We start from the raw sequence: 18,444 nt of genomic DNA, 5'->3' as shown, positions 1-18,444 counted from the left end.
CTTTTACAGAGGAATTTACCAATAAATTCATAAAAAATCCTACAATGTGATTTTCTGGATTTTGTTTTCTAATTTTAACTATGATGAAAATTACAGGCCTCTCTCATCTTTTTAAGTGGGAGAACTTGCACAATTGGTCGCTGACTAAATACATTTTTGCCCCACTGTATATATATAGATATACAGGCAAAGACATGCTATTTGTGTACACTTAGTATTTTTCTTATTTTCCACTAGCGTTGGGAATGTAAACAAATGTTTCCTATGCCAATAAAGGCTTTTCAATTAAAATGTATTTGAGAAATACCAATGGGAAAATCATGTAATGATTATGTCATTGTAATGATTATTCCTACCTATAAGTATTTGATATTAGATAATATAACAACTGTAATTGATGGTCTACGAGGTTTGGATGACTGATTACAGACCGCAGTAAAGTTTTTCTTATGTGAAGACATTAAGAAATTTCTCAGAAGTTTAAAAACCATTGAAAATACCTATTTTAGGCTGAAAAGACACTGAACACCATTTTAATTTTAAAACTTGTTTTTTGTTAATTGGTTGTTGGAATCCCAAACAATTGGACCGAAAAAACACACCATTAGTCTAATTTTAAATGCACCATTCTGGAGATCCAGACGGGGTAACGGTACTGACCCGATGAAGTAGATGATGATGAGGAGCTGCACGACTCGATTGATGATTCCGATGGTCCAGCTCTTCACCACCACAGACTTAGTGGTCTCGTAGGTGAAGAAGTCTGTGATGCACGACCACATCCTGGTGTTCAGCCGACCGGGCACAGCCAGTGAATCCAACTAGTCTGTCACTGACCCCAAAGCTCTGGAACAGTCCAGAAGGTGCCTCTGTAGTGTTTCTACGTGAGCTAGTTATCCGGCCACACATCAAGGCCAAGCTTCTTTCTAGGCGTGTTTGTTTCCCTACATGCTAAAACAGTTTTTTGTATCCAAAAAGCAACCTAACTACTTCTTTCAATATGGTCCAAATAACTGACTTCAGTCTCAATGATGTTACAGCATCCTTCCTTAGTCCATCCCTCCCTCTCTCTCTCTCCCTCCCCACCCTCCCTCCCTCCCTCCCTCCCTCCTCCTACTCATCTTTCCATCCCCATACCCAATCAACTCTCTCCTCGCTGTCTTATCTAACTCCTTTTTGTGTCCATTTAAGATGATAAAAGGTCTGGTGGTGGAAAAACACAAATGAACTACCATTGTAGTATTATTTGAGATATCTGGCAACACACACATCACACACACACACACACTCCACAAAGAGGCAGTTGTCTAGATATCGGTGTCAGTGGAACCAGTGTTCTATTTAACCTCTGGGGTTTGAGATGCTGCGTGCTGTTAATACACGAGCAATCACACACACACACACATAAACAAAATAAAAAAATCTAATGAAATCAATTAAATTTCATTAAAGTGTAATAAATGCTGACTGGCCTATAGGAGGAAAGGTGGAAAGATCCCACCATCACCCAATGTCTTCAATCCACAGAGCAAACACACTTAGATTCTTATTGTTATTTCCTAGATCCGCTAACCTAATCTACAGTATGGGAAACCCTTACTGAGGAAAGGGGAGGGGGGGAGGGAGAAACACCACAGAAAAGCAACTGAAGGATTGCCAGAGTTCACACTAAGTCATGTAGGGAGAAATAGACTAGATTGATAGATAGTCCATTTCCTGACTGATTCCAGTCAGTTGTGTTAGGATCCTCGGTAAAATGACACCCTGTTTCCGTTTTCTCTCAGACAGATATTATAGTTCTCATACCATGAAAGGCTCTAGTTTCCAGCCGAATCTCTATGCAGTATATCACTAAACAGAAAAAAATACAAAGACTAATCTGAGTAAGTCTTGACAGTATTCTGAGAAATGCTACATGTCGTATAACCACCAGTGTCACTGTGTACTACAAATGGGACAGCAGCATTGACAAATTGTGTTTGTACGTGTTAGTGAGTGTATGTGTGGTTGTGTGACAAGTGTGCGTGCGAGCTAAAGGGTGTGTTCCTCTGAGCGTGTGTGCATGGGTAGATCTTTGCTAAAGATCTCTAAGGTGCAGGTAGGATAGCGATTTTAAAAGTGTCTCATCCCTGATGTTTATGCATAACGGCACAGGAAGTCAAAACATATCCTATTACACAAATGACTTTTAAGGAGAAGTTACCCTAATTGACCATTTCCTAATTCTTTGCCTGATCAGTGGTTAACACCTTAGGTCAAGAAGTCAATTCACTTCTTTTATGCATCCTAGTATGTATTGATTATTTAACCGTGTCTACTTATCAAATGGACCTTTGTTTCTTCTACACTGCTCTACTTAAGGTTACAGCGGCTCTCAAAATTATTCTCCTCCCTTGGTCTTTTCCACACTTTAATGTGTAACATGCAAGCAAAATGGTTTTAATAAGATGTTGTTGCCAGTGATTTTCATGTAACAATTGTCACAGAGAACAAGGAAATCTGCAAATTGTTCCAAGGTTTTGGAAAAGTGTTCACTACTTTGCTGTGACACACCGGAATGAGCTGTGGTGTATCTCATTCAGGTGTCATATTAGTCGTTTTACATAAAGATCCCATTCTGGAAGATGCAATATATTAAAATGTTATATTTGTTTGGACTGCTTTTTATGCATGGTTTCACTCTGGTTCGATATCACAGTGAATATTAAATAAAACATTTTAGAGTGCTTTCTTACATACTTAGATACATTTTTCATAAAGCCTTGAAAAAGAATTCTCTGCATATTGTGAAAACCAATTCACAAGATTTCGGGGTTCAACCACAAACAGAGAAAATTGTGAAAATAAGGCCCACATTTCAAAATGTGTTGTGAAAACAGCTGTCGCAAACACAACTTGCGGCTGTGATTTCCTCTCAACAGACTTGATGCGCTCAGTTTTCTTGCAGACGAGTACATATTAAGATAGACTGAGGTGAAGTGGAAAACTGTCCTGTGGTTTTCTGAATCAAAATTAGAAATAATTTTTGGGAATCATTGGCGCTGTGTCCTCCGGACTATAAAGGAGAAGGACCATCAGGCTTGTTATCAGCACAGAGTGCTGATGGTATGGGGGTGCATTAGAGAACATGGGATGGGTAACTTGCACATCCATGAAGGCACATTAATCCATCCATCCATCTTCTTCCGCTTATCCGGGGCCGGGACGCGGGGGCAGCAGTCTAAGCAGAGATGCCCAGACTTCCCTCTCCCTAGACACTTCCTCCAGCTCTTCCGGGGGGACACCGAGGCGTTCCCAGGCCAGCCGGGAGACATAGTCCCTCCAGCGTGTCCTAGGTCTTCCCCGGGGTCTCCTCCCGGTGGGACGGGCCCGGAAACACCTTCCCAGGAAGGCGTTCAGGAAGCATCCGGAGCAGATGCCCAAGCCACCTCAGCCTCAGCCACATTAATCCTGAACAATATATACAGGTTTTGGAGCAACAAATGCTTCCAACCAGAAAACGTCTTTTTCAGGGAACACCTTGCTTATTTCAGCAAGACAATGCCAAACCACATTCTGCATGTATTACAATTCAGACCTGTCACCAATTGAAAACATTTGGCGCATTATGACATGAAATACATGACAAAGGAGACCCTGAACTGTTGAGCAGCTGCAATCCTATATCAAGCAATAATGGGAAAACATTCCACTTTCAAAACTACAGGAATTGGTCTCCTCAGTTCCCAAACCCTTACAAAGCATTGTTAAAAGAAGAGGTGATACAACACACTGGTAAACATACCCCTGTCGATGGCATCAAATTCAATACGGGTGTGTATTTTTCCAAAAACAATAACATTTCTCAGTTCCAACATTTTATATGTTGTCTTTGTACTGTTTTCAGTTAAATACAGGGATAAATGATTTGCACATCATTGCATTCTGTTTTATTTGCATTTTATGCAGCATCCAAACTTTCCTGGAAACAAGGTTATATTGTGAGGAATTGTAAACCATGATCGAATCTAATTAAATAGGTAATTCAGTCAAGTTGATTGTTAGCTTACATTTCAATTTTTTATACCATAAATGTTAGAATTCTTCAATATTTTTATTTTGCTGAACCTTCACTTGATATACCTCATGCCAAAGTATATAGAATCACAGCAACTTAGTTTTTATAACTGCTTCATTTGTCATCACACTGTGGCACACAAACTGTGTAAAACTGTGTTAACTTTCACCTAATGTCAAAAGATGACTTTAGAAAAACTTGGTCAGTCAGTGTTCACTCCACCCCATAGCAAAATGTGTAACATTGCAAAAAATTACTTTAACACTGCATAACAACATGCTTAGGGACCCCAAAAGGCTAGATGTGGGAGGAGGTGACAATGGATTTGATATAAAAGAAAGTACCAAACGAAAAAAAAGACAGGGAGGCAGAGAATCAACCTGGGCCGCTGGTAAGATTTTCTTCTGTCCTTTTTGTAACGGCATATAAACTACTGCGCTGTTGACTTGTGTTTTCAATTTTCTGTTTGGTCACAATTTAAACAAAACATATATTTTGTGACTACGTATACTACTCATGAAAAGTTTTAGAACCCCTCAATTGATCCAGTTTCTATCGCAATCCATGCAGTTTAGTCCAATCATGTTAAGCTGTGCTTGAAGCTGTTGTCCTGTGAGCCGCCTGTCCAACAAGCTGTTGACTCTCAGAAATGTGTCTTCCGATTCGGTTTTGGCCTTGGGTCTGCCGGAGCTCTTCCTGTCAGAGTTTTCTCCAGTTTCCAAGTGCCTTTTGATGTTGTAGGAAACTGTACTCACTGACACTGACTTTCTTTGCAATTAATATGAAGGAAAGACCTACACGTTACAGGGTTATGATTGTCTCAATTCCAACACTGCTTTCATACAGACAGAGGGTTTGTATCTAATCAACAAACAGAGACACCTGCAGGAATTTCAACTTTCAAGGGCTTAATTGACTTCCTTTGCTGCACAACAGCTGTAAGTTGTTAATTCATCAAAAGGTGTTTTGGAATTGAGAAAGTCTTTTGGTAACCAAAACCATTTTTTTAACCTGTCAGTTTCCCGGTTATCTTTGTACCATTTCAGGTTATTCACTGGACTTGAACTGCTTAAATATAAACCAAAAACAGGATTTTAATTAATTTAATAGTAATTTTAATAGTAAATTAAATGTAACTGACCGAGGCTGTTCGTTAGCAGAGCTGAAGCAGAATCGGGGAAAGCCAATATGAAGTTCGTCACCTTGACTGTGATTATGTCATTGCTCGGGACAAACATGGCGTTGGTCTTAAACAGAAAAACAGGTATGCAAGAAGCCTTGACATTAACATTATTGGTTTTGATGGTGATGGGGTGACAATAAAATGCATTGACATTTACAGTTTTGGTTTTGAGGATGATGGGGTGACAGTAAAATCAATGACATTTGCAGGATATTTAAACAAACCTTCCGATTAATTTCATTTTTTTGAAGCCAAACATTTTCTTAGCAATTTTATATCCAAATCAATAGAATCACATCATTCAGTTTGCCAATAATTGTAAAAAATATATATAAAATTGGCCTTCTTACAGATAAACTACCTAACCAGAAAAAGGTATCGAATCCAATTACATTGGTGTCATTACCTCATCATACCTTAGGTGGCGCTGCCGTCCCACTAGATGTCCAGGAGGTTGCTTGTGAAATGCCCCGAGCCTGTGACATGAGCAAATACAGTGACTGGTACAGAGTGGGATCCACCTGTGTCAAGTACTTCAAGACTCCTCTCAACTTCAGTATGGCTGAGGTGGCTAACATTGCACATTACATTACACAGTTACGCAAACAAGTGCAGACATTTTCACTCTTTTCACAATGCGCCCAACATGGGAATCGAAACTACAGCCCAGGCAAACAGCATGCTCTGCCAACTGGATAGAAATGAGGATATAAATACATTATAAGACTATCACATATAGCATGTTATTCATCTACCCGTAAAACTGTAAAATGTGTTCAAGCCCAGTTGATCCAATGTCTTAGCTTGGTCTCACTCACTCTCCCTGACTCTCCCTGTCTCTTCACTTCAACTTCCTTCAGATGGAGTGCAGGTCTGCTGCCCCCAGTGGCCACCTGGTGTCAGTGCACAACTGCATGGTCAACTCGGATGTCCTCTGCCTGGTGAAGAAGCATAACCCCCAGAACCTTCGCTTCTGGCTGGGCGGATTTGAACTCTTCCAGGTGGGATGGAGAGATTGATGAAGAGAAGGCGAGAGTTCGACTTACAAGCTATTTTCTTACCGCCTGTTTTTCTCCTCTCTTCCCCTCTGCCCCTTCCCTCTCCTCCTTACAGTCTGGTCAGTATATGTGGACGGACGGGTCCAAATGGGATTTCGAAGAGTGGACCCCAGGAGAGCCCATCTCACGGTGGAAGAACCGCGAGGACTGTGTGGAAATGAACTGGAGCCGTAAGAGATTCAGAGAGGGCTGAATGGGGGGGGGGGGGTAAAAAGAGAGAGGGGTTTTACATGCAGCTATGATGTGTGGATGTTTTTTCATTTCCATTATTGTTGTCTCGTTTTCCACACGGCCTTCACCTTTCAATAAGGACTTACATCTTTTGGAAAGAATTCATACCGTAGAAAAAAATGAAGCCAAATGCACAGTTCTTAAAAAGTGCTTTAAACGGAGGGGCCGAGTGTGAAAACACTCTGACATGTGAGATATGTAGGAACGAGGGGGGAAGTTGAGAGGACTGACATAGAGGAGCGATGGTACTTAGAACGCACATTGACACATCTCCCTCTTGCCTTCCTCTACTTTACTTCTCTAAGATGTCGGGAAGTGGAACGATGACACCTGTTCCAAAAAGAAGGGATACATGTGTGCCTTCAAGCGTTCTCATTCTTCCTTGGACGGAGCTGTTTGAAATGGTACCCTAATCCACACATAGTGCACTCATTTTGACCGAAGTCCTATAGGCGGTGCAATGGAAAGGGTCCCATGTGACCCCCATCCAGCTTTCTGACACTGAAACCGAACCACGGATGGGTGTCTGCTTCAAGCCAACTAAAAAAACATATAAATAAAGTGTTAAGCAATTGAAAACTGTAGTTTTTGTTTGTTTATTTGCAAACTTGAGCTTTTTGGCAGAATCAAACAAGGGCATGAGAAATGTTTGTGACATTATTTATTTTTTGTTGTGGTTAGGTAGATTTAGATACTATGAAATATTACATAGTAATACTATATATGAAATATACAGTTCGTGGTTGGTTACATGCTACATTTTTCATTACACGTAAAACATCCTCTATGAAAGTATGGCAGGTAAAATGTGAAATATTAGTAATGTTAGCTACAGGTCTAGGATCAGCTTCCCCTCCCCGACTGCTAATCTCACACATTAGTGGGGAAAAAGCTAAAACCTCCTCAATATCGACATTTAGGGGGAGAATTCACTTATAGAGGTGGATATGAATCAACTTAGATGTAATGCCATTTAACACGCAACCATTTCAAAGTAGTGAACCAGGTTGGGATTTCAGATGGGTTTTTAAGATCATATCACATGACTCCAAATGGGCCAGCAACTAGCCAATGAAAGACAATTGACTACATCAAAATCCATATTGCCTCAATAACATTGCCTGTGTTCGCACAATAAAGAGACACATTTACACATGACATCTCCAGCCGACTCAGAGTTTGCCATACTAAAGATTTGCAGCCGAACCTCCAAAATTGCCATTTCCCCTTAGAACATGCCATCTGATTGGCTCTCTTAGCCATATTGACCAATGGAGAATGCCCCGGAGTCGTTTGACCGATTCTCGACCGCATTCCGCTCTCTACTCCGATACAGCCCGTTGCTGGATATGGACCTCTTAATCTGCGTGTCGGATACCTAATGGAGCAATGGATGGACAGAGAGAGACAGGGAAAATGTATTTATTGAAATGGATACGCATCACAGTTGGTTATATCCTGTTTTGTAGTTTTGTTGTATGAGCCCAATTCAATCAAACCTCACATCACAGCTTTTACGCAGAAGCTAATTCTACTGGTGGCCCAGTGATCTCACCGGCTGATCATGAGTGGTATATAAAACCTATAACTACAACTGGGGTGATTCCCTAACAGGCCTGGGTTCAGATTTGCAGGTGTGTGGACAGGATCAAAATAGTAATAAAAACGTAGCGAGAAGCACAGTTTTGGTGTTGAATCAGTCCTAACCCAAGTCCACTCAAGTCATTTTAGCTCAATTGTCATTTGCCATCATTCCATGACTTAACTGCGAGTTTCCAGTCTTCCTCTGGTACCGCATCATGTTCAAGGCAACACACAGTAGGACTGCTGACCTGGTATCAGTTTAGCCTTTAAGACCACAACGTGTAGGAGTCAAATGGACCGACTTAAACAGATCCGAGGTCCTCCCACATCTACAGTGTGTACTAATATGCTGGGTTGGTGTCTTGCCTTAAAATGTACCTCCTCAAACTTCTTAGCCTTGTATTGCTCCGCCCCCTTCAGGAAGTTCAAGAGTATTATGTCACAAAGGACAGTGCCCTGCAAAGAAACAGAAAGTTAACAAAGCTGTATGACAGAACAGAACGGGACCGAACAGGAGGATTTTTTTTTTGTTAGAGGGAACTTCAGTTAACAAGACTGTAGGGAACACACACAGAGATGTTCAATATTTAGAAAACTGGCCTAAAGACTGTGCTGTTGTGGTGTACATGACTTTTCTACAAAATACTGTGAGTTAAAATTGTATAACTAGTTTTCATTAGGAAGGCAGATGACAGTCCAACTAATTTCTCCACATGTTAATTGCGTACGGAATACTGATATGCAAATCACATTGTATATTTTTTTTAAATACACCTATCCGGTTGCCTTGGCCAGCTAACAGAGCTCCCTCGGGGTCAGGAAAGGAAGAGACTGAAAGAAGTGCTCACCACACCAACGGACGTGAAGGCAGCCACCATGTTGATGAGGGTGGGGATCATGTCAAACTTCCCTGCCTGGAAGAAACACGAGTTATGCAGAGATAAACATGTACACGTTTGCACACTTACCACACGGGACAGATAGACATGTGTTAAACCCAGACACGCCACCGTACCCAATCACAGGTTTCCATTTTTTTAACCCAGGGCGACCTGAAAATAGACTCCCTATCCCCTAACCCTCAACCAAACCTTTATGACTAACCTTAATCTGAACCCTAAGGGCCGGTTAATCCAGACGTGGATTAAGCCTAGTCAAGGACAAAAAAATTCTAGTTCAATAGAAAACTCCATTGAGCTTGTTCAGTCCTAAACCAGGCTTAATCTGTGTCTGCGAAAACCCGTCCAAATTGTCTGAACCCAAAACTAACCCCAATTCCAACTCCAATAGTAAACCCCTAACTCCGACATTAAATCCAGTTCTAACTCGGATTATAAGTTTCACCCAAAACCTAACCTCTGCAAATAGCCTTTGTCCTTGTTGGAACTGGTTAAGAACCACCTGGTCCCGACAGGCAGTAAAACCCGGATCAGACAGACAGGAAACGAAACACTCACATTTCCATTGACGCAGCACGTCAAACCGGATGGCGGTGGCCTTGATCAGAGTACGATAGTCAGTGCCGTTGTCCATCTTGTAGTACTTGGCGTACCTATCAGCAACACGCCCCAAAGAGAATCAGGACCTGGCATGTGCCAGAGCGGCGACACTGCCCGCCACTCAAGGTCGATGAGTGGAAGGTCAAGGTCTCGGATGCGAAAAGTCAAAAGTACCTGAAGTTGTACCCGACGGAGAACCTGGTTCTTCTCCGACATGGCATCCAGACGGGTGAAGGAGTTAGGAGGGGCTACACTTGTCCTCTGACTTGTCCAGGTCGCACACCCAGCCAATTTTAATTCCTATCACCCCTCCCTGAGAGCCAGGTGGGGATGAGGAAATACACGGTTGTCACCCCAAAAAAAACCTGAATCTGGTATTTCTCACTCTCTTCATGACTTAGTTAGAATATGCAAAATGACTAGCGTGGATGGAAAAAACTGGATGGTTTAATGTGGACGATGATCTGGTGAGGAATACCTAGTCGTACCTTTTGTGCCAGCTTGGTGAAGTTCTGTTGGGCATAACGGATGACGTCCCCCACCTTGAAGATGGGGCAGTAGGTGTTGTTCTCCTGGTCAAAGTTACACGTGTTGATGTATTGAGTGGTGATGGTAGGCAGGAAGTTGCCCCTGAGACACAGGAGAGGGTGAAAGAGACAGGATAATTAAGGCCTTAGAGAGAGGGAGAGAGGGGGGAGGGCAGAAGGAAGTGAGGAGAGAGACGTTGTAATGTAAAGCGTTATAATCACCACCAGCACTCACTTTGTAAGTTGAAGAGAGGGAAACGGATGCTGTTCTTGATGAAGATTGTGAAGTTCTCCACCTCCATCATGGGAGACCTGAGGAAAGGTACACCAATGTATATTACATTATATATTATTATGGGGGATTGATAGTTAAGGTCTATAGCGATTTCTTCTTTACTATACTGACATGTTAGCAATCTGTGTATGTGTACACAGGTACAGTGGATATAAAAAGTCTACACACCCCTGTTAAAATCCCAGGTAAAAGATTGAGACAAAGATAAATCATGTCAGAACTTTTTCCACCTTTAATTTTGACCTATAAAGTTGAAAAATTCAATTGAAAACAAAACTGAAATATTTGAGGGGAAAAATAAAAATAAAAGTCACAATAACCTGGTTGCATAAGTGTGCACACCCTTAAACTAATACTTTGTTGAAGCACCTTTTGAATTTTATTACAGCACTCAGTCTTTTTGGGTAGGAGTCACATCTTGATGTGACAATATTTACCACTCTTCTTTGCAATAGCGCTCCAAATCTGTCATATTGCGCGGACATCTCCTGTGCACAGCCCTCCTTCAGATCACCCCACAGATGTTCAATTGGATTCAGGTTTGGGCTCTGGCTGGGCCATTCCAAAATGTTAATCTTCTTCTGGTGAAGCCTTGCTTTTATGGATTTGGATGTGTGCTTTGGGTCTTTATCGTGCTGAAAGGTGAACTTCATCTTCAGCTTTATAACGGACACCTGAAGGTTTTGTGCCAAAATTGCATGGTATATGGAACTGTTCATAATTCCCTCCACCTTGACCAAGGCCCCGGTTTCCAGCTGAGGAAAAACAGCCCCAACGCATGATGCTGCCACCACCATGCTTCACAGTGGGTATGGTTTTCTTTGGGTGATGTGCAGTGTTGTTTTTGCGCCAAACAAACCAAGTTCAACCTTGGTTTCATCAGACCATAACACATTTTCCCACATGCTTTTTGTGGGACTTGGTGTTTGTTTTTGCAAACTTCAGCCAGGCTTGGATATTTGTCCATGTATGAAAATGCTTCCGTCTTGCCACCCTACCCCATAGCCCATTCATATGAAGAATACGGGAGATTGTTGTCACATGCAGCACACAGTCAGTACTTGTCAGAAATTCCTGAAGTTCCTTCAATGTTGCTGTAGGCCTCTTGGAAGCCTCCTTGACCAGTTTTCTTCTCGTCTTTTCATCAATTTTGGAGGGAAAGTCCAGTTCTTGGTAATGTCTCTAATGTGCCAATATTTTCTTCACTTGATGATGACTGTCTTCACTGTGTTCCATGGTATATATAATGCTTTGGAAAATGTTTTGTACCCTTCTCCTGACTGATATCTTTCAACAATGAGATTCCTCTGATGCTTTGGAAGCTCTCTGCGGACCATGGCTTTTTGTCTGAGATGCAACTAAGAAAATGTCAGGAAAATCCTACTAGAACTAAGCAGGTGTGTAATGATGTCTATTTAACATGAGTTTGAATGTAATTAGTTAATTCTGAACACAGCCACATTTCCAGTTATAAGAGGGTGTGCATACTTATGCAACCAGGTTTTGTAAGGTTTTTATTTTTCCCCCTAGAAGATTTCAGTTTGTTTTTCAATTGAATTGTTCACATTACAGGTCACATTAAAAGTGGAAAATGTTCTGACATGATTTGTCTCATTCTTTTACATCACAAAAACCTGGCATTTTAACAGGGGTGTGTAGACTTTTAATACCCACTGTATGTATAGATGTTTGTATGTGAACACATTTATGTATATGAGTGTGTATGTGTACATGGATGTACAGGTGTGTGTGTATGTGAACACGTATGTACAGGTGTGTATGTATGTGTACACATGCATTTATAGGTGTGTGTAGGTATGTTTATGTGTATATGTGAGTGTGGGGGGGGGGTACATCATTTTCTGAAGAAATGTGGGTTTGTGTATTGGATGTGAAGCGTATGTGTATACATGTACATGCATTGTAAAGTGTGTGTGTGTTTGTGCATTATGAAGCTAATTAGGAATGTATTAGAGAAGTACTGTTAATATTTGGCCTGTAACCTCTCATTGAAAAAAAAAGATGATCAAATAAAAACATGGCCGGAAAAAAAAACAAAAAAACAAATGTATATTACAATACTGATAAGAACCTTTTTACATGTACATGTTTGTCATTTAGCAGACACTCGTCCAGAGCCACTTACAGTAAGTGCATACATTTTAAAAGGGCTATGTGAAACAACCACACTGCTTAGTGGGAAGTGCATTCTAATCAATGGATTGGTTAATCGGCAAGTCATTGCTGGAAAGAAGACCATACAAATAATAAACATAAAGCATGAGACTGAGCTGCAGTAATCAAGACGTGAGAAGACAAGTGCCTAGATAGGTTTTTGGGACCAAAATGTATTTCCATACAAAATACTTTCATTGTCCTTGATCTGTCAGAGGACTTCTGTACAAATAAACACAGACTCACGTCTTCACGTCATCAATTTCCGCAGGGCACCAGCCTTTTATCTCACAGGTGTTATGAGTGTTGTTGAAAGGAACACACCTGCCCGTTGGAAGGACCTGAGAAATAAAGAGGGACATTAGTGAGAAAGAGAGCGAAAATAGACAGAAGAGGAAAAAAATAAACTGGGAAGACAGAGGGACAGAGGGACTTTCACCCCTTCGTCTTTTCTGAAGGCCGATTCGGCTCTTCGCGGCAGCAACTCCCAGCGGTCCCGGCGGAGTGGCAGACTGAGACGCTTCTTCCCATCGCACTTCTAATAACACCCCTCGCTCAAACCAGGAAGTCAGCTGGGAGCAAATGAGCTTGGGTGGGAGTGCCCCTCCGGTTAACAACCACAATTTGCAAGAGCGCGACCTGCTAAGGGCTACACCGTGGTTAGTCACCCTTATCTGACCATCCTCACTCTGGACGAGCTTAGATGATGCTGAGGCAATTTGAACCGACCCACGTGCACCAACCTGTACAGGACTCGGTAATGCTGCAACCAAAGAATGGGCCTGGTGTGTCAGTGGCACCACGCGGAGGCCAACAATTCCTTTCCTTACATTCGTTCCTCACATTCCAAATACAAATGACCTAAATGACAGGCCGCTTTGGCATTTATTAGGAATTCCTATCTTTATTGGCAAAATAGTTGAGCGATCAAATGAGCAAACACTGGATTCGAATGACAGTATCTCACAAAAGTGGAGTACATCCCTCACAGGTTGCCACTGGATAACAGCACATTTACACTGTTATACAAGCTGTACACTCACTACTTTACATAGTAGCAAAGTGTCATTTCTTCAGTGTTGTCACATGAAAAGATATAATCAAATATTTACAGAAATGTGAGGGGTGTACTCACTTCTGTGAGATACTGAAGGAGGCCAGTGTAGATGAAAATGCATGTGCTCTAGAGCCTAGGCCAAAGAGGGAGGAAATAGACTCGTGTAAATAGACCTTTCCATGTCACCGACTTGGCCTTTGATGAAGATAATGATTAGAGGATATGAGTAGAGCCAAAAGCGTTTTCTCTCTCAAGAAACATATTTGAAACAGCGTCACTCCAAAACAGTAAAGATAGTCAGGCAGCCATAACAAACATAATTTGTTTATAATCCATATAAATTTAATGGCATATAGCCTGGGTATGTCAGCCGAAACATTTCTCACATGACCTCTATCATAAGAACCAGCGGCTTACTCAGAAATGAGTTGGTATTGAGTTGGTAAATTTTACCACTCAAATCATCAATAAATGATCACATAAACAACACAGAAGGTTAAAACTGCACACGAACAATGTAACGCTAATTGTTCGGACCTAGCATTGACTTATTACTATGATGACGTAATGGTCCAGCAACTTCACCGTCATGTAGAGATATCACCAAGAAACAGGGAAATGACGTTTTTGACTGCCCTAGTACCTTAAGGAATGGGGAGGAAAAACATCACAAGCAGCGGGTGACTGCTAAACTGGTGATGCATTTTGCTGTATTATAAAACTTCACATTCATGTTTTGGCTACCCTTGTTTGAACTTCATTGGGTAAGGTGTACTAACTATTATTTAATTGCTCTGATTCCCTTGCTCCACAAGAGCTGCAGTGTTTGAGGGTAGATATTAACAATGTTTTGTGGGTAACACAAAACCGTTGCCATGGCGTTCAGAGAACGGTGTACTAATTATCGCTGAGTTCCAACGGCTCTTACGCACAGTGCATTATCATCATTTTCAAAATGTGTGGATTTTTCACCCTCGTGATGTGGAGATTTATCACCAATCACATTTTGACTGCCCTAGTGCCTTAAGGAATGAGGAAGAATAAGAAGAAAGTGACAGAAAAATGTTGCGTCTCACCATTTCCTCCAGCCTTGTTGAGGAACCTGGTGCAGTTGTCGTTATGCGTACATATAAACTTCTTCTCACTCTGTGGTGTCAGACAGGCCAGAGTAAGATTAACGTAAGATTCACTCCAAGGTTCACTATTAGCCAGGTATTTCAATTACCTCAAATACCTTTGTAACTAAATAAATGATTATATTACAATTCAAGCACGAAAATATATAATGTACATGAATTAATGTTTTTTTTCAAAGAAAATTGTAAAACCCAAGTCTGCAAAAAAAAATGCATGAGACAGACAAACAGACAGGAGAGAGGAAGGAAAAAGCAAGTTGGGAAAAGAAAGATAAAAAGAGATGTAGAAAACGAAATAGATGGAGAATAAGAGAGAAAAGGAGAGAAAGGGATATTGAGAGACAATATGCATTCTGTCCTGATTAAGAGAACGAAAGAGAGATACACAGAGATACATAGAGAGATACATAGAGAGATACACGGATAGATACATAGAGAGATACATAGAGAGATGGAGAGAAAGATACATAGAGAGATACATAGAGAGATGGAGAGAAAGAGGGACATAGTTCGAGAACATGGTATGAACACAGTGGTTTGACAAGAGATTGGATATTTTGAGGCGTCTCACCTCAGGACATTCTCCCTGCATTTGGTTTTCTGTGGTGATTACTTTTGTGATGATGCAGAACACAGAGGCCCCCTGTCAGGTCATGTACACACACACAATATCATCACAAATGATACAGACATGTTTGTTATTATGTGAGTTTTTTATGATACAGTCCTCCTGGACAACGACCGAAAAATAACGAGCAAACAGAGGAGAGAGTCACTACAACAACCAAACAAATGCATATTAACCAATGGAAAAGGCCTCCAGGAACATAAGGAATCAAAACATCAAACAACTACAGTGTGTGTGTGTGTGTCGTGTTACCTGGGATGGAGTGACATATTCTGCTACGTCCATGACTCTGTTGTTAGACAGCCCGAATCCTTTGACTTTTGTCATCACAGAGGACTCTATGGCCGTGTCCCTGATCTGATATGCCTGCTCGTGTACAAACACCCACCTGAGAAACATACAGGCCCACACGGAGAGACGGCGAGAGAATGATGAGAAAGTTAGAGAGAGACAAGGAGAACAAAAAAGAAACATACAGGCCCACAAAAAGATACAGCACCAAGTCAGAGACAGAGATACAGAGAGAAAGAAACTGAGACAAAGATATATATATATACAGTGGGGCGAAAAAGTATTTAGTCAGCCACCAATTGTGCAAGTTCTCCCACTTAAAAAGATGAGAGAGGCCTGACATTTTCATCATAGGTACATTTCAACTATGAGAGACACAATGAGAAAGAAAATCCTGAAAATCACATTGTAGGATTTTTTATGAATTTATTAGATAATAGATTTTCAACTTCCTCCAAAGATTTTCTATTTGGTTGAGATCTGGTGACTGGCTAGGCCACTCCAGGACTTTGAAATGCTTCTTATGAAGCCACTCCTTCGTTGCCCGGGGTGGTGTGTTTGGGATCATTGTCATGCTGAAAGACCCAGCCACGTTTCATCTTCAATGCCCTTGCTGATGGAAGGAGGTTTTCACTCAAAATCACGGATCAGTCGTCCTGGTCCCTTTGCAGAAAAACAGCCCCAAAGCATGATGTTTCCACCCCCATGCTTCACAGTAGGTATGGTGTTCTTTGGATGCAACTCAGCATTCTTTCTCCTCCAAACACGACGAGTTGAGGTTTTACCAAAAAGTTATATTTTGGTTTCATCTGACCATATGACATTCTCCCATTCCTCTTCTGGACCATCCAAATGCTCTCTAGAAAACCTCAGAGAGGCCTGGACATGTACTGGCTTAAGCAGGGGAACACGTCTGGCATTGCAGGATTTGAGTCCCTGGCGGCGTAGTGTGTTACTGATGGTAGTCTTTGTTACTTTGGTCCAAGTTCTCTGCAGGTCATTCACTAGGTCCTCCCGTGAGGTTCTGGGATTTTTGCTCACCGTTCTTGTGATAATTTTGACCCCACAGGGTGAGATCTGTCGTGGAACCCCGGATCGAGGGAGATTATCAGTGGTCTTGGATGTCTTCCATTTTCTTATAATTGCTCCCAAAGTTAATTTCTTCACACCAAGCTGCTTACCTATTGCAGATTCAGTCTTCCCATCCTGGTGCAGGTCAACAATTTTGTTTCTGGTGTCCTTTGACAGCTCTTTGGTCTTGGCCATAGTGGAGTTTGGAGTGTGACTGTTTGAGGTTGTGGACAGGTGTCTTTTATATTGATAACAAGTTCAAACAGGTGCCATTAATACAGGTAACGAGTGGAGGACAAAGGAGCCTCTTAAAGAAGAAGTTACAGGTCTGTGAGAGCCAGAAATCTTGCTTGTTTGTAGGTGACCAAATACTTATTTTACAGAGGAATTTACCAATAAATTCATAAAAAATCCTACAATGTGATTTTCTGGATTTTGTTTTCTAATTTTAACTATGATGAAAATTACAGGCCTCTCTCATCTTTTTAAGTGGGAGAACTTGCACAATTGGTCGCTGACTAAATACATTTTTGCCCCACTGTATATATATAGATATACAGGCAAAGACATGCTATTTGTGTACACTTAGTATTTTTCTTATTTTCCACTAGCGTTGGGAATGTAAACAAATGTTTCCTATGCCAATAAAGGCTTTTAAATTAAAATGTATTTGAGAGATACCAATGGGAAAATCATGTAATGATTATGTCATTGTAACGATTATTCCTACCTATAAGTATTTGATATTAGATAATATAACAACTGTAATTGATTGTCTACGAGGTTTGGATGACTGATTACAGACCGCAGTAAAGTTTTTCTTATGTGAAGACATTAAGAAATTTCTCAGAAGTTTAAAAACCATTGAAAATACCTATTTTAGGCTGAAAAGACACTGAACACCATTTTAATTTTAAAACTTGTTTTTTGTTAATTGGTTGTTGAAAACCCAAACAATTGGACCGAAAAAACACACCATTAGTCTAATTTTAAATGCACCATTCTGGAGATCCAGACGGGGTAACGGTACTGACCCGATGAAGTAGATGATGATGAGGAGCTGCACGACTCGATTGATGATTCCGATGGTCCAGCTCTTCACCACCACAGACTTAGTGGTCTCGTAGGTGAAGAAGTCTGTGATGCACGACCACATCCTGGTGTTCAGCCGACCGGGCACAGCCAGTGAATCCAACTAGTCTGTCACTGACCCCAAAGCTCTGGAACAGTCCAGAAGGTGCCTCTGTAGTGTTTCTACGTGAGCTAGTTATCCGGCCACACATCAAGGCCAAGCTTCTTTCTAGGCGTGTTTGTTTCCCTACATGCTAAAACAGTTTTTTGTATCCAAAAAGCAACCTAACTACTTCTTTCAATATGGTCCAAATAACTGACTTCAGTCTCAATGATGTTACAGCATCCTTCCTTAGTCCATCCCTCCCTCTCTCTCTCTCCCTCCCCACCCACCCTCCCTCCCTCCCTCCCTCCCTCCTTCCCTCCCTCCCTCCCTCCCTCCCTCCCTCCCTCCTCCTACTCATCTTTCCATCCCCATACCCAATCAACTCTCTCCTCGCTGTCTTATCTAACTCCTTTTTGTGTCCATTTAAGATGATAAAAGGTCTGGTGGTGGAAAAACACAAATGAACTACCATTGT

At 41.3% G+C, this 18,444-nt stretch overlaps 1 protein-coding gene and 1 pseudogene across 3 annotated transcripts; one reads left to right on the top strand and one right to left on the bottom strand.

Moving 5' to 3' along the window:
* Positions 1 to 4,112: 4,112 nt before the first annotated feature.
* Positions 4,113 to 7,102, top strand: LOC117592712 (C-type lectin lectoxin-Thr1-like). 3 transcript variants are annotated; one of them, XM_010891622.4, is made up of 7 exons: positions 4,113 to 4,448; positions 4,904 to 4,995; positions 5,218 to 5,321; positions 5,662 to 5,807; positions 6,101 to 6,241; positions 6,354 to 6,468; positions 6,835 to 7,102. In XM_010891622.4, the coding sequence occupies exons 3-7, from the start codon at positions 5,246 to 5,248 to the stop codon at positions 6,927 to 6,929; spliced, it is 573 nt and encodes a 190-aa protein (XP_010889924.2). In that variant the 5' UTR covers positions 4,113 to 4,448; positions 4,904 to 4,995; positions 5,218 to 5,245; the 3' UTR covers positions 6,930 to 7,102. The 3 variants fall into 3 exon arrangements, with proteins under 3 accessions (XP_010889924.2, XP_012987316.2, XP_034147122.1); XM_013131862.4 differs by having other exon boundaries at positions 4,845 to 4,995; XM_034291231.1 differs by lacking the exon at positions 4,904 to 4,995 and having other exon boundaries at positions 4,114 to 4,448.
* Positions 7,103 to 7,724: 622 nt separating this feature from the next.
* Positions 7,725 to 18,221, bottom strand: LOC117594080 (annotated as a pseudogene).
* Positions 18,222 to 18,444: the final 223 nt, after the last annotated feature.

Source organism: Esox lucius, chromosome 25, assembly GCF_011004845.1.
Source record: "Esox lucius isolate fEsoLuc1 chromosome 25, fEsoLuc1.pri, whole genome shotgun sequence".
NCBI lineage: Eukaryota > Metazoa > Chordata > Actinopteri > Esociformes > Esocidae > Esox > Esox lucius.
This window is presented reverse-complemented; position numbering and strand designations above follow the sequence as displayed.